We start from the raw sequence: 21,912 nt of genomic DNA, 5'->3' as shown, positions 1-21,912 counted from the left end.
TTTTTAGCTGAATTAGGCAACTTGGCCGTGCGCTAGCAGCCACGCCCTTTGACCTACAGACCTGCGGAGCACAAGCCGTAATCAGCTTGGTCTGGAGATGTTCTCGACCCAATTTGAAGTCAATCGGGCGAACTCCCTCGGAGGAGTTCGTTTTGCGTCAAAGAACTGCTAACCAAAATGGCCGACTTCCTGTTGGGTTTGGGGCGTGGCTCCAATTCAATCTTTTGTATGTTTGGGTATGATACAGGTGTGTGTCGAGTTTCGTATGTGTACGGCAAAGTAAGCGAAATTTGTCTATGGAGAATTTCGGAAAAACTTCAAGGGGGCGCTATAGAGCCATTTTGCCACGCCCATGGGAAACGACTCTATCCGCTGAAAGAGCTCGCCATTCTTGACCTGTGGATGAAATTTCGTGAGGACACGACTTCGTTAAAGCCACGAAAAAGGCAAACGTAATTGTACGATAAAAAATCGCCAGTCGCCGCGGCGGCACACGGACGCCGTTCGTCGTATCTTCACAGCGTTCATAATGTAGCTTCAACAACTGGTTCTGCATGTATTAGAAGTGGAATGAAGTTGATCGGGTGAAGTATGGATTTTTAATGAATTTTTGCGTACTTCCTGTTACCACCGGGGGGCGCTATGAGCCAGGCAGGAAGTCGATACATCAAAACGTTCAGGGAGGAGCCAACGTCATGTCCTTTGAATTTCAAGTGGCTACGACGAAGTATGTGCGCGTATTTGGCAAACGTAATTTAAATTGGGAAGATACACATTCGCCGCGGCGGCACACGGACGCCGTTGCTCGTAGGGTCAAAGTGTTCATGATGTAGCTTCACCATCCGGGTCTGCATGTACTAGAAGTGGAACGAAGTCGATTTGGTCAACTACGTATTTTTAACGAATTTTTGTACGTTTCCTGTTACCACCGGGGGGCGCTATGAGCGACGTAGGCAAATAATATGTCGGATCGTTCAGGGTCTCGCCATAGATTTTTGCACCAAGTTTGAAGCGTCTACGATCAAGTATGTGGGCATGAGAGCCGTTCGTATTTACATGGCGAGCACCGAAACAGTCGCCAAACTTCGGGGCACGCCAGAGGCCAACCCCTTTGAGCTACAGACCTGCGGAGCACAAGGTAAGCTCGGCTAGGTCTGACGATGTTCTGAACCCAATTTGGAGCCGATCGGGCGTAACCCCTAGGAGGAGTTCGTTTTGCGTAAACGAAATTTGAACCAAAATGGCTGACTTCCTGTTGGGTTTCGGGCTTCGCTATAAGAGGATTTTGTGTTCATCTCGCATTGATAAATATGTGTGCCGACTTTGGTCCGCTTTTATTAACGTCATTTTTTTCCCTATGGGTTTTTGAGAAATTTGTAGGGGGCGCTATTTTGCCATTTGGCCACGCCCACATGCGAGACCACCACTCAACGCTAAGTTGCCACAGGCCCCACGTGCGTGCAAAATATCGTCCGTTTCTCGGCTTGGGAAAGGGGTCGAAATGGCGTTCGAAGTGGCATAATAATAATAATAATAATAATAATAAGAAAAATAAACATTACAATATCTGGGGTTTTTGCTGCCAGGTCTATGCAGTACTTGGTTACTTGCTTGCTTACTTGTTGTTACTCGTCGGCTGGCACGTTGACTAATGTGCATGTCGAATTACAATAGGGACCTCCCTGGGTCGTTGACACAGGCTCGGGCCCTAATAACAAATAAACATTACAATATCTGGGGTTTTCGCTGCCAGGTCTATGCAGTACTTGGTTACTTGCTTGCTTACTTGTTGTTACTCGTCGGCTGGCACGTTGACTAATGTGCATGTCGAATTACAATAGGGTCCTCCCTGTGACGTTGTCACTGGCTCGGGCCCTAATAATAAACATTACAATATCTGGGGTTTTTGCTGCCAGGTCTATGCAGTACTTGGTTACTTGCTTGCTTACTTGTTGTTACTCGTCGGCTGGCACGTTGACTAATGTGCATGTCGAATTACAATAGGGACCTCCCTGGGTCGTTGACACAGGCTCGGGCCCTAATAATAGGCTATAGATATGGCAGTGAATACATGAATAATCAATAAATAAAAAAATTATACTGTTATGCAATCTGGTGCAGATTTTTTAAATTCAACATAGATTGGGTAAATAGATTGAATTAATAGAATTGTTGAATAGATAAACAAATATTAGTACTAATAATATAGATAAGGCAGTGAATACATAAAGAATAAATAAATAAATAAACTAATTAATTAATATTGTGATGCAATCTGGTGCAGATAAAGCAAATTCATTGGGTAACTTTACGTTACCAGTTACAGAAATCTCCACGTCTGCAGTTCTTCATCTTCATTTTGTGTTGGCAAATGTTGCATTTCATCTTCTTTTTGAGAAGCTTTCTTTTTTGTAGCCATTGTATAAGTTTCAAGATGTGTTTTCTTTTAGATCTAGAACCTTCAATTAACTCCCTTAGTTCAGTGGCTAAACCGGGCATTTTTTCATTCGAGCTTATTTTTTACAGTCTATGGCAAAGACTTGTATCTTTGGCTTGAGCTATTCAGACTTCCTGTTTGCGCCAAATGTGTGCCATGAGGTCGCAGGGCAAAGTGCTGCGTTCGGGTATGGTCGGACGTGGGAAACACGTCATCTTAGACCTGGGTGCATTCGAGTAACAAAGTCAGAGGTTGAGGTCAATAAAATTCATAAAAACACATCAAATTTACATTTTTTTTCACAGTTTACAATGTGGGCTGCCATGGTAAAATTACATCATACGACAAACTGGGGGTTAAGAAAGCATACCGGCTGTTATTTTATTTTTCTACTCGGAAGCCGGAATTTACGACCTCCGAGTTCTACTTGAACGCACCATATTCTTCATGCAGATTCAGGCCAATTCAGACCCGTCTCTTGCCAACTAACGTTACAGCCTCCTGAGTCCTGACCATTAGACATTGTGCATTCAACTTACTCGACTGTTTTTTTCTTGTAAGGTTTTATTTCAGCATGAGCAAAAGACCTTTCACAAGGTCTAGAAAAGTCTTAAAAGACGACAATTTGGCGACACTGCCACCGTCGCCACCGTCGACAGAGAAAACACCGCCAACCGCACCTGACCAATGCATCATGGCGGACGTCGGCAGCATGGTCGGCAGTAGTGATGGCAGTAACGCTATCGAAGATGACCAGGATGATTTTTATATTTCTAGCGACACCCTTGATGCTGACAAGAGAGACAAATCTCAGACCGACGGTAAGTTAGCTAATGTTGACCTGTGAGCACGTGGTTTAGCTAAACTAACGTTAGCTTGTTAGCTGCTAACGTTAGCAGCGGTAGGCGTTTCACTGTAAAAGTCCAAAAAGGAGAAAAATGATACTGTGTTTCAAAGTCCGGTTCACACTGTTCCTTGTTAAAGGTAGAGTCTGAAGGTTTATTTGTTGCAGTTGCTTCCCGTATTAGCATATTACTATTTGTGAAAATGCTAATGCAGATTTCACCGTTTTCTCATCATATAGACCACATTAGATCCGGTCCAGATCAAAAACCACTGTACCTAGACTTCTCAAATCTGGCCTATGTTATCCTAAAGAGGCTAAACATTCATTATAACACAGTTTCTGATCTGTGAAACCTATATTCTGTTTGTGAAAATGCAATAAAGGCACATTTCACTGTTTTCTCAGCATATAGATCACATTAGACAAGGTCCTGATCAAAACCACTATGCCTCGACTTCACAAATAGAATAAAGGTTTCACAGATCAGAAACTGAAACTGAAAATTTTTTTAATGAATGTTTAGCCTCCTGGACCTGGTCTAATGAGGTCTGTAGATAATCAAACAAAAAAAAAACTGGTGAAATCTTACATTCAGCATTTTCACAAACAAAATAAACCTTTCACAAATACAATAGTGGATGTCAGGCAAAGTTAATGTCTTACCAAAAATGTCTAAAATGTTTTTACATCAAAAAGTGTCACAAAAACAGACAAATCAGTGTACAACAACAACAAGAGGTACCTCTCAGACGCACAACTTTTGGTCAATCTGTTCTATTCTGTATGCATGCACTGCACTTGCCTTGTTTTTTTGTGTGGTCAATTCGTCTAGTTTTCTTGTTGTTGTGCAGTGCATGCCTATATACGTCTGCATGCACTGCATTTGTCTTATTTTTCTATATTGCAATTTATCTCTAAGTATGTGTGTGAATGGTACTTATATAACTGCTGCTACTGTAGTCTCCAATGTCTTGGTGCGGGCCATCACATTCTGGATCCATCCATTTAGACACTAGACACAAACTTGCACTTGCACTTTAGAAACTGGCACTTTATACCAGGCACTTTACAGATCACATGCACTTTATGTATACGTAGGTATGACTGTGTATATGATTGTGAACCACTGTATAATTCTTGTGCATTTCTGTCTGTTTGTGTGTTACCTGCCAAGGGACTACGGATGCAAATTAGCAAGTTGCTAACTCTGATGCATTTACATTTGTGCACACGTACGAATGTTCATTAATGTGTATTGTCCCTTTTAAATAAATAAATAAACAACAGTCGCACTGCACGTTACGTTAATTTTACCCTTAAGTGCTAAATCGGAGGCTGGCGAATCAGAAGCTAACTTAAGCGTTGTCATAGAATTTCAAAGGAGGTTAAATCGAAAGCAACTGGACTTAGTTATTTGTGCTATTTGTGTTATTTGGAGTGACAGTCGTTGGCACTTGGAGCACAAAAGGGAACCAGTGACATCATCACCCTTGTGAAACGCCCACACAAGAGGTTAAATAGTGAGTCTCCACACCAGATAGTTGGACCAGTCCCAGCCTGGTCAGCTGCGTACATGAACTGATGAAGCCTCTTGGATGAGAGGTGAAACGTCTTCCTAGACAAATAACTAAGTCCAGTTGCTTTCGATTTAACCTCCTTTGAAATACTATGACCTGGACAAATGAGAATATGCACCGGCGGGTTGTCATAGAATCTACATTTTATACAGTATCATTACCCCTAGTCGCAATCATGTGAAGACTATGTCCCATTATGTTCTAATATTCTACTTAATTATGGCATGTACTTAACATTTCTAACATGATTTTAGATGCACTCAACATTATTTCTCTCATTTTCAGTCATGAGTCCAACAGCAGCAGTCATGATAAAGAAGTATAAGAAAAGAGAACATCTGCTGAGACTCAAAGTACAGAAATTGAGCAAGGAGATGGCCTCCCTTAGACAAAAACTTGCAGGTAAGTTTGTTTCTTTCTCCTCAAAACTATTTTCTCTCCATACCCAATCCAAATATCAGTATCAGAATCAGTTTTGTTTTTCCTAACGTATGAACACTGCCTCACCTGCAGTGAAGCACATACCGTAAATTCCGGACTATTGAGCGCACCTGAATATAAGCCGCACCAGCACGATACCAGCTTTGCATTTACCTCGAAAAACAAAGCCGCACACACACACAAACCCACGTGTGGGTGCTCGTGCATCCAGAATAGGCAGACTACAGTGGACAGTTTTAAGTGAATTAACAGACTCAGCAGTGTGGTGTGTTCCTGCAGGTTGTGTGGAGGTGTGCATGTGTTAATTTGTGATTTAGAAAGTAACTCCTGTGAAACAATGGGGTATTTAAAATTTAGTTTGATTTCAATGTTTCATTCTGTTAACACGGGCCACTCTTTCAACTGATTGTCTGCCTCGCTTGACTAACGCTGCTTTGGAGGGGAACAGCTCTGAATGCTGTGTTCACAGACGGCTTGTAAACGGTAGTGATGACATTATTTCAGTAAAGTGGACTAACTATGTCCCAAAAATATGAGTACACAAATTAGCTTTTTCACGTGTTGTCTGGTGTTTATTTTGTCCACACATGTGCACCACCCATGTGCATCCTTGGTTATTATTATTATTTACACAACACAATTTTCTCTTTTTAGCCCAGGGCAATGCAGTGACAGAGTTATCATCATCTGCACACCCCTCATCCGCCACCTCCTCCTCTTCATCTGCTGACTCCAGCTACTCCTCTTCCTCTTCCTCGTCCTCCTCTTCAGAGGATGAGAGGAAAAGAAGAAAACGGTACAAAAAGAAAAGGGACAAAAAAAAGAGCCACATCGAAAAGGGAAAGAAGAAGAAGAAGAAGATGAAGAAAGTGGCAAAAGGAAAGCCATCACTTGGCAGAAGAGGTGAGTCACAGGGACGGTTCATATTTAACAAAGTTTTATTGATGTTAGCTTAGAAATCTGAAACATTCATGCTTAGGGATGTAAGTTGTGGTTTGAAATTCATTACCAAAGTGGTTGTACAGTACTCATCTACCACGACCTATCATGTAAAGGAGAAGTTCACAAAAAATACAAAAGAAAAAAACAGCAACATATTTTCCTCTTCCCCAGAGTGATATTAATCCATCAAGATAGTCTCTTAGAGACATCAGCTGTAGAGATGTCTACTATCACCCCAATACATTGGAGTTGAATGGGATTGGGTTTGTGGTGCTCAAAGTGTGAAAATATACATTGGAAAAACTCGAAGGCAATGTTTCCTTACAGAAATCATGACCTGGGGTCTCATTTATAAAACTGTGCGTGGGATCGTTACTAAAAGTGTACGTACGCCCAAAAGCCAAGTTTTGCGTGCGCCAGTAAATATTCAGACTTATAAAACCCTGCGTACGCACACTTGTAAGCAAACTTCCCTTTATAAATCACAGAGTTCCTACAAGTGTGCGCAGCTGAATCCGCTTCACGTTCCGCCCTGTACACGCCCTGTTTTAACCGTAGATGGTCAATGCAAACCACCACATGAATGTGATCTGCATGTCAATGAGCCTGACGTGCTCTTGTTCTGTCGCTGTTGTGAATCAGCTGCAGGTGTGAAAGTGGCGACGTGACGTGTTGCTGCAGCTGTTAACAGCGTCAGCGGCTCAGAGCGCACGCGGTGTTGTTTTGGTGCGCTGCCCTCTCACATGCTGGACCCGGTTCAGCACATAGTTACAACAATGACAACAGTTTTAATCTGAAACGAGTTATTAACCATTCATCATGGTCTCCCTCTCCCTCCTTTCTCCTCCAGCGGTGCCGTGGTGCAGAATTACGCAAGGGGCTCACCGCTGTATTATTTACAGTAATTAGACTGATCGATAAAACTTTGAATAATTAGCAGAATCAGTTACATTCTGAGGAATGATCAAACATGACACTTCTCTTGATAACAAGAAAACAGAATGTAACAGTTGTGCGAACGATTACTGGATTTTTTTTCCCCAGGGTTTGAGATTTAATTGACTCTCGATCATATGTTCACACAGTATCATAGGAACATATAGTTATTTACACCATGTATTTATCCCATGCAGCCGCGGCGTCCTCTCCTCCTCCTGCGCTCCGGGAGTGGACAATATGACGGAGAGACGGTGGTGATTAAATATAGAGAAGGAATTTTCAGTTAGATTCTAAGAAGATGTTTCTGAAACACCAGTCCGATGCAAAATAAGGGCGCTGTTGAATTAAATCACCGTGGCAACATGGATCTAACGCATACGGGTTGAAATTAAATGTGTGACGGCCGATAATAAAAACATAATCGTTCTTCTCACTCATCATTTCCTGAGTCTGACTTCAGTTCACCACCACACCGTCTGTGTCGCCAATTCCCCTTTTCCTCCAAACCATGCGTACGCATGGCTCAGAGTTTGCTTAGAGCTGCGCACATTCTCCCGTCAAGTCTGTTTTTTATAGATCACAACCTTGACGTGAAAAGTCACGTACGCCACTTTCAGCCCCGTTTTGTGCGTACACAACGGTTATAAATGAGACCCCTGGTAATTGAAGATTATCCACAGTCACTATTTTCTAGGGATGCACAGAAATGAAAATTTGTGGCCAAAGTTGAATAAAATTAAACACTTGGCCGAATACTGAATGTGGTTAAAATTAACAGTGCGCATTTGTTGCACGTCTTATAATTTATTTGTTTAAATTTTATTTTACTTTTAAGCACATAATTTTTATTTATACACATCTTTGGTGTTTTGTATGATATAAAATGAAAGGTTAATCATCTTTTACATATCATGCTGACTTGTATCATCAGACATGCCCTGTGATTTTCAGCTTAAATATGAAAGGAGGCTGACCATCACAGGACAGGTCTGTTCTGGAGTTTGTTTCAGGGAGCAGGCTCAACAAACTCAAGTCAAATCCCTAGCTCAGGGTTCACTGAGCCTGAGCTGTCTATGCCGTATATGAAAAAAGATGTGCATCAAATGTGCGCCACTACGGCTTTTGAGTTTTGTGCGTGAAAGACAGTGGCTCACAGGCACACAAGTACCTTGTGCATGTTTCTGTGTCCTAGCGCATTGACCTACAGGCACACACAGAGACCGAGAAATACAGTTGGACATATGTAAACTTGCAGAACTCAGTCGCGGGCTGAAGAAAGTTTCCTGAAGCCACACTGCCGACATTTGCCGCCAGGTCACTGCGTCACTTCACATTATTTGATTGTGTCATTAAAACATGCCGCTAATATTTGCCCTTGCTTTTCACTCATTCCACGGAAGGCCAAATGTGGCTTCTTCTTTTTTTCTTTTTCTTTTTTCAATATTCGGCTGAATATATTCGGTGCATCCCTACATCTACCAAAGATGACAGTCATAGTTTTCAATGAGACTGTTCATGAGGTTTGTGGATTATCTTGAGTAACCATGTTTTTATATTTGGAACCAGATGTTCCAATTCTTGGGGTATTGAACTAATTTGTTTTAGTACTGAATTAGTTTAATGCTGTAGCAAGCATAGCAGCTAGATATGCATACAAATACATAAATTGAGATGTTCCAGACAGTACTTGTGCACTACCTTGTGATTTGTTGATTGACCAGTTAATCCTTATTAATTCACTCTTCTCTTACTTTTGCAGCCTGTCGTCCCACGGAGATCATTGCCCGATACAAGAGGGTGTTGAGGGCATACAACAGTGGAAAAACATTGGGCGAAGCATGTACATTTGCTGGTGTAACGGAGCTGACAGTAAGATGTAAAGCAGCAATCGCGGAGCTTGCCATAGCTTGCCCAAATACGTTTGACAAACTACTGGCAGGATTCTGTAAAAGAGATAAAATTGCAGACTTAGTCAGCAAATGTGAATACATGATTAAAAATGACGCAGAAGTCCGGGCAAAAATAGCCAAAAATAAAGCAGTGGGTAAGCTCATACCATACAACAAAAGGGAGAAGAAGTAATTGGTTGAGCAGTTGGCTCCCATGATTTGTAAGTTACACATGTTATCACTTCTAGTGTGTCTTTTAAACTGTTTTTTCCTGTTTGTTTTTTCCAGTCCTGTTGTTTTATGAGTAACACTTGCACTGAGAAACACCAGGCTTCAGTGGGCCAGGGTAAACAGCTTGTTTGTTTTGTTTTAGCTGTAAACGTATCCTAGTTGAAAAATAGAAACCAAAGCAATTGAAATGGCCATTGAAGCTGAAGCGTTTACATGTCTGCATCGTATGCAGTCACAGTTATAGTTGGTGTGTGAGAGCAGACACGTTACAGTTACAGAGTGTGTTAATGAAAGCAAAAAAACTGGAAGAAAAGAGTCCACTCAACTTAAAGGGATAGTTCACCCAAAATTGAAATTCATTATCTACTCACCCTCATGTGGACTAAGGGCTGGGAGAAGTTTCAGAGTCCTCCGTGGCTTCTCTGAGTTACAGGGGGAGTTACAGACCCCCTGTAACTGAGGGGACTGTAGGGGGAGTTACAGACCCCCTGTAACTCAGAGAAGCCACGGAGGACTCTGAAACTTCTCCCAGCCCTTAGTCCACATGAGGGTGAAATTTCAATTTTGGGTGAACTGTCCCTTTAATGTGACCAAAGCTGTTTCACTGACAGCAGATGAAACGCAGCCTCCAGGTAACTGCCAACATCCTTTCTCAGCCCGACCTGACAGGAGGGGGGGGTCACAGGTGGGAGAGGGTGGCTGGGGGGGCATCTGAAGTCCAGGTTGTACCTTTTATCATGCCACTAAATATTTTTAAAATAATATGGTGGCTACTGCAGTTTTGTAATAAAGGTTTTATTGATAATCTGTTGTCTCTCTCTTTCTCCCACACAGTTTTTTGTAGTGTAGTGCTGCAAAACAACATTGATTTCAAGGTTTGTTCATAAATGTGTATAAAGTTTATCATAAAAATCAACTGCAATTTTGGTGAACAAATGAATGTTACTTGATGGTTTACAAACATCTTACTAATCATTATAAACATCAGTCACAACTTTACAATAACCATCCAATTAATGCTTGTAGATGGTTTAAAAATCAATTATTAAGCATTTATAAAGTATTACAAACATCAGTTGCAACTTTACAATAACCATCTAAGTAATGTTTATAGATGGTTTATAAACCAATTATTAATCATTTACAAAGTATTACGAACATATGTTGCAACTTTACAATAACCATCTAAGTAATGTTTATAGATGGTTTATAAACCAATTATTAATCATTTACAAAGTATTACGAACATATGTTGCAACTTTACAATAACCATCTAAGTAATGTTTATAGATGGTTTATAAACCAGTTATTAATCATTTACAAAGTATTACGAACATATGTTGCAACTTTACAATAACCATCTAAGTAATGTTTATAGATGGTTTATAAACCAATTATTAACCATTTACAAAGTGCCACTGATACACATTTTAATCTTTATACATGTTTTACAACCAATATTTAAACTCTATATAAACATTTAATAAATAGTCCCTTAATAATTAATAAACATTATTAATCATAATTTAATTGCTTGTTAATGGTAAATTAACTATTAACTTACATAAATAAACTATCTGTTTGCCAATTATAAATTATGGTTAAATATGAATAAACTATCTGTTTATTTTTTATAAATGGTCTATTAACCATTTATAAATGGTCTATTTACCATTTATAATTGGTCTATATGCTGTTTATAAATGATGGTTAAACATGAGTAAACTATCTGTTTACCTTTTATAAATGGTCTATTTACCATTTATAATTGGTCTATAAGCTGTTTATAAATGATGGTTAAACATTAGTAAACTATCTATTAACCATTTATAAATGGTCTATTAAACCATTTATAAATAGTCTATTTACCATTTATAAACAATGGTTATTGTAAAGTGTTACCGAGTAAGGTGCTCCACCCGCCGGGGGGTCCTTGACCACCAGTAACCCACACCCTGGCAACGACCTACCGCAGAGTGTGACTTCAAGCTCTAAATAACCGAGGTATGGGATTGGCAAGCCATTGGCGGCTTGAAGTTGCAGCCAATGGCAAGGTTGGAGCTTCCCCTGAACTCCAGCCTGAAAGTGCTGCCGGAAGAAGCTTTCCGAAATAGTGGAGACCATGGATCCTGTGTCCACTAAACAAGGAATTTTTACTCCCCCCATGACTACGTCCACGTGCGGACAAGCAGAAATTAGCTTAGCTCCCCCCTCAGTGCTTGAAATGTCCGATGAGCCGATGGTTACCCCTCCCGAACTTTGACTCCACAGTTCGGTGGGTGCTAGTTTCCCAGATGCTGTGCTGGGCCTTGCTGCCTGTTCGGCCGGAAAGGAGCCGGCGCAAGAGGCCGGGAAGGAGCAGGCGCATGGGGCCGGGGCCGAGGAGGGCCACGCGCCCCCTCGCACTCCCTGGCAAAATGGCCAGGTTGATTACACCGCTTGCAGATTACTGGACCATAGTAAGGAGGGTGATTACGCTGAGAGTTATTCTGCAGCTGGGAAAGAGATTCAGTGAGTCTATTTAACTGCTCCTGTTGAAGCTTCAACATCTCCTTCACTTCCTGCAATTCAGAAGTTGAACTTGGGCTAACCGCTGGGGGAATACCCTGCACACCGTACTGCAAACCCATGACCGAAGGGACTGAGTGGCTACGGCCGCGCGCACCCCCTGATAACCCCTCCCGCTCCCACCTGATTGCCTCTGCCCTTACCTCCAGGAGGGAGACTGCAGGCTGTCTGCGCACCAGCTGCTTTAGCTCTCGCCGGAGGGAACCATCGATGACATATTCGACGAACTGGTCGCGCATCAAAACCTCAGTGTTTGGCATCTCGCTCGGAGCCTGTTGTTTTATGGAAGCCATCAAGCTCATCAGAGCAAGGGAGAACTCTTGGAGCGTCTCCCCTTCCTGCTGTCGCCTGGAGAAGAACGCCTCCTGCAGGGCAACATAGGAGTCGGTACAACCATACAGTTCTCTCAATACAGCAATAATCTTGGCCGGGTCGTTTCTTTCTACGGTCGAACGATATTTTATCTCGTCACGTGCTTCTCCCTCCAAGTGGTCAAAAAGGAAGAAGGCTTGGTCAGCTGTAGACAGACGACGGGCCCTCATGCACGCCTGGACTTCCTCAACCCATTCCTCTAGCCCTAGGCCTGATCTACCCCTAAACACAGGACACTTCCTGTCTCTGGGTACTAAGATAAGTCGCTCTGTCGCAGGGGCGCTAGAAGAGGGTGGTGCTAAAGGAGGCTCGCGGGCAATGGGAGGTGCAGAACTAGGACCAGGCAGAACTTCTGCCTGCTCTCTCTGTAACCTCTCATTCTCCGCCCTCAACTGAGCTACTAGGTCCCTCAACTCCTGCATCTGTCCCTCCATGTTTTCTGATGCTGACATTTAAACTACGGACACAAATATTATAATTACAAAAAGGAGACTCACTGCTGCTTCGCCTTTAACTCACACACATTCACTCACACCATACACTCTGTTCATTCAACCACAATCAAGGGAATGAAGAAAAACAACAAAAAAATACCTAAATAAGGAACACACGTCTCCGCCTTAACTGAATTAATCCTGCCGACAACGCCAAGTGTGGCGGTACGAGGGGTGGACCAAAAATAATAATTAAATTAATAAAGGGAATTTACTCAAATCTATAATTGCTGTAACTTAAACCGACAACGCCACCTGGGGGGTTTCACCCCAGGACCTTTAAAGTGAAATTTAAATATAATCAACAAAACAAAAAGGACACACAGGTACGCAACTCAAAATGGCAGGAGACGTGGTTCAATAAATTATAACAATAGATTTTATTTTCACAACAGATATCCAAATATTGCAAGCTTAAAAGTATAGGGGGGGGAATGGGGGGATAACTAGTTCCTGTAATGATGAGAAGGCACAGCAGGGAGGGGTAAGAGGGGAAGGAAATCCTTCATGTTAAAGAGCACCCCATTCACACGTGAAACAACTCAAAACTATAATGTGTAGAGAAAACAAACCAAGAAGGTGTCACACAGCACACAGAGGGAAACCATCACCCAGGGACACCACCTCCACCGCTGGCTCTCGGATACTAGGAACAGGAAACAGAAAGGGGACAATTAATAAGGGAACCACCATAAACAATAAACACAAACAATTAATATAACAGTTTCCAAAACAAAAACAAAAAAAATAGAAACAATTTATCTTAATACAAAATTAACCAGGTTAAGGGAAAAACACAGATTAGCCCAATAAATGATTGCTGTTTAACCCAAAACCAAATGAAACAAAGAAACCAAAAAGTAACCAAAGAAAATAACCTCTGGCCAGAAATAGCCTAAATGATTTCTTAATTAATTAATCATGAAACAAATACTAAATCAAGAAAAATAAAGAAAACAATAAACCTAAATCCTAAATCTGATGGTTCACCTGGGCCCCATCATAACCCCTCAATTCACACACTCGCATACACACTGTGGTGGCAAAAAATGTTGTTCCTTCACCAAAGTATTTAAAAAAGGATGACTGGACACGTCAGCTGTCTTTCTTGAGTTTTAATAAAAGGCATTCATGAATGGAGTCACACAACACAACCGAACAGGAGTACAGTCAGTGAGTGAGTGAGCTGAAAAGGTTTAGAGACATGTTATCTTATAGTAAAACAAAGCTTTGAACAGACAAAATATATGGCGCCCTGACAGCCATGCCTGGCTTTACCACCTGATAGTGAGAGTGGTTAATCCACACAGAACAGGCACTGTGTCAAAGAGTTTCTTCAGGTCCTGACCTCGGGCCTGCTAAGTGTGGATATTGCTTCCCCTGATAAGGCCACATAAATTGTCAGCACAGGAATGTTCACTCGAATAACATGTTTGTGCTCTAGTCTTAAAGCATTCCCTGGGTTACATCAAAATTTGCCATTACATTCCACCCTTTTTAGCATTCTTATGCTAAACCATAATAATAGGAAATTTTGTAATTATCTACCCCATGTTCTCTGTTTCCCTGCCCCGCACCAGCTAAACACTAGCGCACCCAGTCTCCAACTTGGGAGGTTACCGACCCCGGGCAGAGAAAACACAGTCCACAGGAACAGATGAGCCAAAATCCCCCCCCTCACTTGACAAGAGGGGGGCAAAAGACTCATCCGTCTATCTGCACTCAATCTAAGAGAAAAGGGAAAAACCTCTAGTATAACGAGGAAAAAATCCCATATTCTACTACATAACTAATCTACTTCAAATAATATGTGGAAAGATAAATCAAAGTAACAAGTGGTATGATTAAAAAAGATACAAAGCATCAAAAGGTATAAAACTGAAGTGTTTTGGAAGTTATCCCTGAAGCATTGACGTAGTCACATGAAAAAACAGGATAAAACAAAAACACTATCATATGAAAATCAAAATCATCCTTTCAAATGAACCCTATCCATTGACAAAATCACACTGTAAAAGATAAGCAAAGAAAACATCAAAAACAAAAATCACATCTTCTAGTAATGCATGCGAATTAAAGCATAGTGTTCTCTGACGAACCTAACTCAAACATTTTTAAGAATCAGCTTATTACCTAATCATCACTCAATGTAGAAGAAAAAGAAAACACAAGCGAATGAACTGAAAATATCAAAACTTAAAGGAGCTCATCCTGATCCCCGTACGGGGGAGCCCACTCCTCTTCAATCTCTTCCATCTGCACAAACCGCTCAGTAGCAGCTGAGATCATTGACGTCACCAATGATCTGACTAGTGGCACAACACAACACAGGACAACACTCAGACCTACAAGGACAGCCAGGACCGGGGCGAACAAATGCAACAGTGTAGTTTGCCACCCGGTAGATGGAGCCCAAGACCACCAACCATTACCTGCGTTCTCTTCCGTGTCTCGGCTCTTCTGCAAATGCAACAAATCATTCAGGTGTGCAACAACATGGGTCATATTATCAGATATGTCAGGAATATAAGTACAGCAATCAGTACCCACAACATGACAGACCCCCCCCTGGTTTGCTAACACCATGTCCATGGCCACCCTGTTCTGCAGAGCCACATTGCTGAGGCCCTGCACGGCTGGTGTGAGTGTCCCAAAACCTGTGTCCACTGTGCCAGTGAGATCTTCCAAGTCCAGAGCAATGTCATTGATCTTAAATGCATTGTTCGTTGCACCATAGCCAGGCAGGAGAGCCCCAAAGATCTTCTCCACAGTGCTGACTCGTTCATGCACTGTGTCAGAGTCTCTCCTGTCCCGGTGTGGTGGGTAGTAGTGGTCATAGTTAGTGTGGAAATGATTCAGGTCAGGCACAATCCTGACAGCTGGCAACAGTTTAGCTAAATAGCAAGTTCCACACCAACCAGGTCGCAAAGCCTGATAGACATGTTTTCCACACACCCAGACATGATGCCTGAGTGATCCATAGCCATCAGTGGACGGCATGTAGACGATGGGGTTGTCGATGCCAGTGCGGTTCAGACTGGTGGTACCTGTGAGATTCAAAGCACTGACATATGGCACGTTCCCTCTGCAATCATTCATGTTGTTATCCCACATTACTCCACACGTCGCCGCCACAGTTTGCACACATACAGATTTCCCCAGAAAGTGATCTCTGGGGGAAACACAATCACGTGTGAAACATACTGCACCTCTGTGACGGGTGGGATTTGTGGTCATCAGGGAGTGGTAGACTCCCTCCTGCACTCCTCTGGAAACATTCCAGAAGCGAACTTGTGACCCCTCGTAATTCACAACACTCACGTTGATCTTCAGCAGCTCCTCTGTGAGGTTGTGAATCACGCGCTCTGGCCCGTGGTCTCCCAGGGTGAATGCAATCATCGCCCCTAAAGTTTCAGAAACATTTAGAGGATAGGATTGCAGTGGCAATGAATTACCCATTTCATGTGGCAGGGCCGCGCAGACATAGCAGCTCTCGTTGGTCAGCTTCCTTGCCGCAGCCATCAGGGCACGATACCACATGTTGTCTTCCAGCCTTGATGTCTCATTGCTGGTGGTACCAGCAGATCTCCTCACCAGGCGGTGAGGTGTGTGTGCTGTTTCAGATTCGTTGTCGGTGGGGGAAAAGATTGTTGTGCTGCTGTTTTTCGCCCCCTGGTTGTGGAGCTTCTCCACACACAGCACAATCAATCCCACCCCGATGGAGATGACCAGCAGGATGCCAGTCGCCACCCTTAGGCCGCATCCGAGGCGCCTAAGGGGATGGTATGGTCGTGGTCTCTCGATCAGGTGCATGGCGTGCGTGTGGATCAGGAACCCGTCGACAGTGACTGGCGTGAATCCACGTAGCTCTCTCTGCAACCTTGACTGCTGTCTCCGTCACCAGAAGCACTTGGAACGGTCCGTTCCACCTCCGAGCTTTCCAGTGCTTACGTCTGAAGTCTTTCACGACAATGTAATCTCCAGGACCGAGGTCATGGAGTTTTGTCTCTGCCGGTTTGGGGAGGGCCGCCTTAACCTGTTTGTGAATATCAGACAAAACAGACGACAAAGTTGCACAATATCTTAACATTTCATCTTCACAAAGGCCAGTGTCTGGCAGCTGCCTCTTAACGGGCCCAATCCCTGTGTTTAGAGGCCTCCCAAACAGGATTTCAAAAGGGCTCAGGCCATTTCTGCTCCTCTGGCGCGCCCTCATGTACATCAGCACGATGGGGAGGGCCTTGGTCCAGGACAGTTTTGCAGCCTCACACACTTTAGCAAGTTTGTTTTTCAAAGTGCCATTTTCCCTTTCACATGCACCACATGAGGCTGGGTGGTAGGAGCAATGTTGTCTCATGTCAATGCCCATATACTCACCAACCAGTTTCAGTGCAGCACTCACAAAGGGAGTGCCATTGTCCGAGCTGATTTTTGCTGGAATTCCCCATCTGGGAATTATCAGGTGCATCAAAGCCTTTGCCACTGCAGCGGAGTCCTGTTTTGCTGTAGGGAAAGCTTCAACCCACTTTGAAAACATGCAAACAATAACCAAAACAAACTTTTTGCCTTCACTGGGTGTAAGTTCGATGAAATCCATCTGCAAATGCTGAAATGGTCTGTCTGGTGGAGGGTGGGCAGCCTGTGGTACCTTTAACCCTCTCCCTACATTGTTTGTGGAGCAGATCACACATCTTTTGCAAAAATCAGTGGCGTAAGTTGTGAAACCTCTCGTGAACCAGTGTCTTCGTATTTCACTCACCATACCCCCTTTTGATACATGGTCCAACCCATGTGTCAACTTAGCATAGTGAGGGAAAAGAAACCTGGGGAGACAGGGCAGGCCATCAGGGCCTGTCCACACACCGTCAATAGCCCTGCAGTTTGCATTCTTCCAGGACTGTTTTTCAGGCTGTGTGGCCCTTATCTGCAGGTCAGCAATTTCAACCGAGGTCACAGCGGGAGGGGAGGAAGGAAAGTTTAGGGAAACAGCCTGTGTCTGGAGAGATAAAGGCTGCTTTGACGCTGTTTTCGCAGCTGCATCTGCCCGAGCATTACCTTGAGAGATAGGATCAGAGTTGTTAGTGTGAGCTTCACATTTACACACAGCAAGTTGTTTAGGCAACAGCATGGCATCCAGGAGAGCAGCAACCAGCACATGATGCGCTATGGGTTTTCCTGTGGAAGTTAAAAAGTCTCTGTTACGCCAGATTTGGCCAAAATCGTGAACAACCCCCCAGGCATATCTGCTGTCAGTGTAAATGTTCACAGATTTCCCCTCACTCAATTTGCAGGCCTCTGTCAGCGCCACCAGCTCAGCAGCCTGTGCTGAGTGGGATGAGGACAGAGGCCCAGCCACAACAGTGTCATGAAGCGTGGTCACAGCAAAACCTGCAATGTTACTGCCCGTAGCAGGATCCCTGGAAGCAGAACCATCAACAAAAAGATCAAAGTCAGCATTGTCAATTGCAACATCACTCAAGTCAGGTCTTGGGGAACAAATGGATGTTATTGTTGCCACACAGTCGTGTGGTTCTCCGTCTTCAGCTGTTGGCAAAAGGTTAGCAGGGTTAAGAACAGTGCATCTCTTTACCTTCACATTTGGCAGTTCCAACAGAACAGCATTGTAACGCAGCCACCTCACAGCAGACAAATGAGAGGTTTTCTGCTCGAGGAGGATGAGAGATACTGCATGTGGGACCAGCAAGGTCAAATCGGTGTATCCCACAATGTCACGTGATGCCATAACTGCTTTCTCTGCTGCAGCCACAGCTCTGAGGCAGTGAGGCAGGCCTGCAGCCACAGTGTCAAGCTTAGATGAGAAATAAGCTACAGGCCTCAACTTTCCTCCATGGTCTTGTAGTAGTACTGAAGTCATATAACCCCCTTTTTCGTCGACAGTCTGGGTGAAAGGTCGTGAACAGTCAGGCAGACCAAGTGTCGGAGGCGTCTGCAACGTCAGTTTCAAGTCTGTGAAGGCTTTGTCAGCCTCGTCAGTCCAGGTAACAGGGTCTGATGCTTTTAGGCCTTTTCCATGGGCAATTGATGCCAATGGTGCCTCAATTTCAGAATAATGTGGGACCCACTGTCGACAATAGCTGGTGACGCCCAGGAAAGACATCACTTGTTTCTTAGTGACTGGTTTTGGCATCTTTTGAATGGCTTCAATTCTGCTCGGTGAGAGGGATTTCCCCTCCCCCGAAATGACATGACCCAGAAACGTAACCTCTGTGGCAACAAACTGCAGTTTGGACAGGCTGGCCTTATGCCCCTGTTCAGCCAAATGGGTCAAAAGAGCCAGAGTGGCTTTAACGCATTCCTCTCTGGTCTCACTCGCAACCAAGATATCATCAACATACTGCAACAAAACACTTCCCTCTGGTAGCACCAGAGTTTCCAAGCTTTCCCTCAGAGCAGCATTGTAAATTGTCGGAGATTCACAATAGCCCTGACACAAACGAGTGAATGTGTACATTTTACCATCAAAACAAAAGGCAAACCAAAATTGACTGTCTGGATGCACAGGAACGCTGAAAAAAGCGTTGGAAAGATCAACAACCGAAAACCATTTACTTTCTGCTGGAATCTGAGACAGAATAGTATGTGGATTCGGGACCGTCGGCGCCCTGGCCTGCACAGCACTGTTTACAGCCTGCAGGTCTTGCACAAATCTCCACTCCGCAGGCACGCCCTCAGGCCGAATCTTTTTCACAGGAAAAATCGGGGTTCTCACCGGAGAATCAGCACACGGTACAATCACGCCAGCTTTCAACAAAGCATCAAACACAGGCCTGATGCCATCAATTGCTTCACGTCTGAGAGGATACTGGTTACGACAGGGCCTGTAATCTGATTTAGGTGTTATTATTACAGGCTCGCAATTCTTAATCAGCCCAACATCGTATTTATTTGTAGCCCACAGGTGGGCAGGGGTGTCCTTTAATTCTGGTATGTTTGTGGCTGATTTTAACATGTTGTTATCAGTATCATGATCGGGAGGGGCAAAACAAATGTATGCATTCGAGATTTCAACATCACAATTCAACAATCTGCGTTTGGTCCTCAGGGTTTTGTTTAACTCCACCTGAGGATCTGCCGTGCCCTCCCAGTTTGAGGAGGACTTCAACGTCTGCACCCAATGTGTCAAATCTGTACATGCAGGATTCTCCAATATGATGTGTGGTTCAGATTGTTTCATATCTACACATTTAGCAGCTCGCTCAGGTAATTTCAGGGAGGCAGCACATTTCACATCATCCCAAAACAGCCATTCCAACTGCAACAGTTCATTTCCCAACATCATTTCATCCATTATGCTCTCAATGTCACACCGCGAGTGCATGTGTGTTGTGCAGCACGGGTGGGCGGTGTTAAAGCGCCCACACGTGCTGTTGAGCTTTTTCAAAACAGAAGAGGGGAGGGTGAGCTCCCACTCTACAGTGATGTCTGTGTCGGGATGATGAAAACACTGATATCTGTCCTCCATTTTTCTCTCAATCTGTATTCCCTCCGGCGTACATTTTAAAGAAAAATCCAACAAACACATGAGATCCCTCCCCAGCAAGTTTACCGGACATCTATCAGAGATGAGGAAAGAGTGTTTAAACGTCTGTCCGAAAGCAGGATCAGAGCATTTCAATGGAGTTGAGTATCGCTCCAGGAAAGGCTTCCCACCCACCCCCACTGTTTTCTGATATCTGCCGCTTAATTTAGGCTGTAGTTTTCCAAATTCTGAGCTCCGTATCACAGATTCAGTAGCCCCGGAGTCGACCAAAAAAGACACAGCAACGTCATTAACCACCAATATGTATCTAGGCATTTGTTTGTATGCTTCAGACAAATATAAGGTAGACATATCATTCTGCTGCTTGTTTTTGTGGTCTGTCTCGAGACAATGAATCTTTTCGTGTATGAGCTTTAAATCAGCGTCTGTGTGAGGGTGCTTAGCATGTGTCTGTGTACCAGTGCTGCTCAATGTGTGTGTGTTTGTGTTAGTGTAAGTGCTCTCACGTGTTTCCAGCATGCTCCCAGCCGGCACCGAGTGTCCACCAGATCCGTCCCGAGCCCTGCTCCCCTCATCTAGTCAATCCTCTGCCTCCATGGGCGTGCGGCAGTCCCGTGACCAATGTCCTTTCTGCCCGCAACGATAACAACAGTCTCTGTCTCCACCACCCCGGCCAGCTGCTCCGCGTCCGCGGCCACGGCCTCTGTTTTGCCATCTTCGTCTGCGGTGGTCGTGGTTGCGCTCACTTTCTGCAGCCAGCGATGCCATTATGTGGCTTTGTTTTTTGTCCGCCGCCCTCCTTTCAGCCTGCAGCTTGTTGTCCTTGGCCTTTTCAAAGTTCTGCTCTGCCCCCTGTGCATAGCTGGCGTTCACCTCCAGGCTTGCGTGTCGCCATGGCAAGAAAACCTTTTGCACATGGTCGCGGAGTTCATATCTCAATCCATTCACAAAAGCAGAGGTGACCTGTGATCTGAACTTTCCACCTGCTTTTCCCTCCGCCTCTTCTGGTGTCATGCCCCCGTGGGTTACCATAGCTGTTTTCAGCCTAAGGAGGTATGCAGCGACAGTCTCGTTAACCCCTTGGTCAATGGCGGCTTTGTCCCAGTCCACAACAACGGGAAACAATTCTTTGAACTTATCACACAGCGGTTTGACAATTCCCATGTATGCGTGATTGTCGGCATGGTTTATGTCGCAATTTTTCAGTCTCAGATTATCTGCCCCACGGACTGTGGGGGCAATTTTGTGCCAGTCCTCTTTCAGGTGCATTGACAGCAGCCGTCTCAGTTCATCGATCGTTGGTCTGTGTGAGTCCACCAATGTCAGGATTGCTTTGGCAAACTTTTCGCCTCCCTCTGATATCTGTGGCAGGTGCGCACTGGCATCAGACAGGTCAGACCCGGTCCAGGGCCTGTACACCAGTTGTACTTCCCCATTTCCTGCGGCCACTTCAATCATGGGGGCTGTCACGTGTCCCTCAGCTCCTGATTCGGCCGTGGGTGAGTCTGTGTTGTTTTTGAAATCCAGGCCCGACCTCGTTGTGGAGCTGAGGTGGGGTTGGGGATGTGGTGGCACCTCACGCGACCTAGGTGCGGGCCTGGGGCGGTCCTGCCCCTGGCTTCGCCATGCCACCATGTCGTTGTAGGGAGATCTTGGTCTCTGTTCGTGCCCCGT

General features: G+C 44.2%; 2 protein-coding genes across 2 annotated transcripts in view; one reads left to right on the top strand and one right to left on the bottom strand.

The window, feature by feature from the left end:
- The window catches only part of LOC310996604 (protein NLRC3-like), a gene marked incomplete at its 5' end in the record, with an annotated part of 229,073 nt that overhangs the window by 105,080 nt on the left and 102,081 nt on the right, over window positions 1-21,912 (top strand). The gene's annotated exons all lie outside the window — the stretch shown is intronic.
- On the bottom strand, window positions 13,799-19,506 carry LOC310997587 (uncharacterized protein). Its single transcript, XM_083987339.1, has 2 exons — window positions 15,947-19,506; window positions 13,799-15,784 (listed from the first exon to the last, which is right to left on the bottom strand). Exons 1-2 carry the CDS (start codon window positions 16,548-16,550, stop codon window positions 14,934-14,936), a joined length of 1,455 nt encoding a protein of 484 aa, XP_083843465.1. The 5' UTR covers window positions 16,551-19,506; the 3' UTR covers window positions 13,799-14,933.

Source organism: Trachurus trachurus (genome assembly GCF_905171665.1).
Source record: "Trachurus trachurus genome assembly, chromosome: 14".
Lineage (NCBI taxonomy): Eukaryota > Metazoa > Chordata > Actinopteri > Carangiformes > Carangidae > Trachurus > Trachurus trachurus.
Note: the sequence above shows the minus strand (reverse complement) of the source record. Positions and strands in the feature narration are given on the sequence as shown.

What these genes read in the sequence shown, in the direction of transcription:
- LOC310997587 (XM_083987339.1), bottom strand. Translation starts at nt 16,550, where the DNA reads ATGCACCTGATCGAGAGACCACGACCATACCATCCCCTTAGGCGCCTC. An exon ending in AAATCCCACCCGTCACAGAG is followed by an intron (nt 15,785 to 15,946) that starts GTGCAGTATGTT and finishes TGAATCTCACAG; the next exon opens with GTACCACCAGTCTGAACCGC.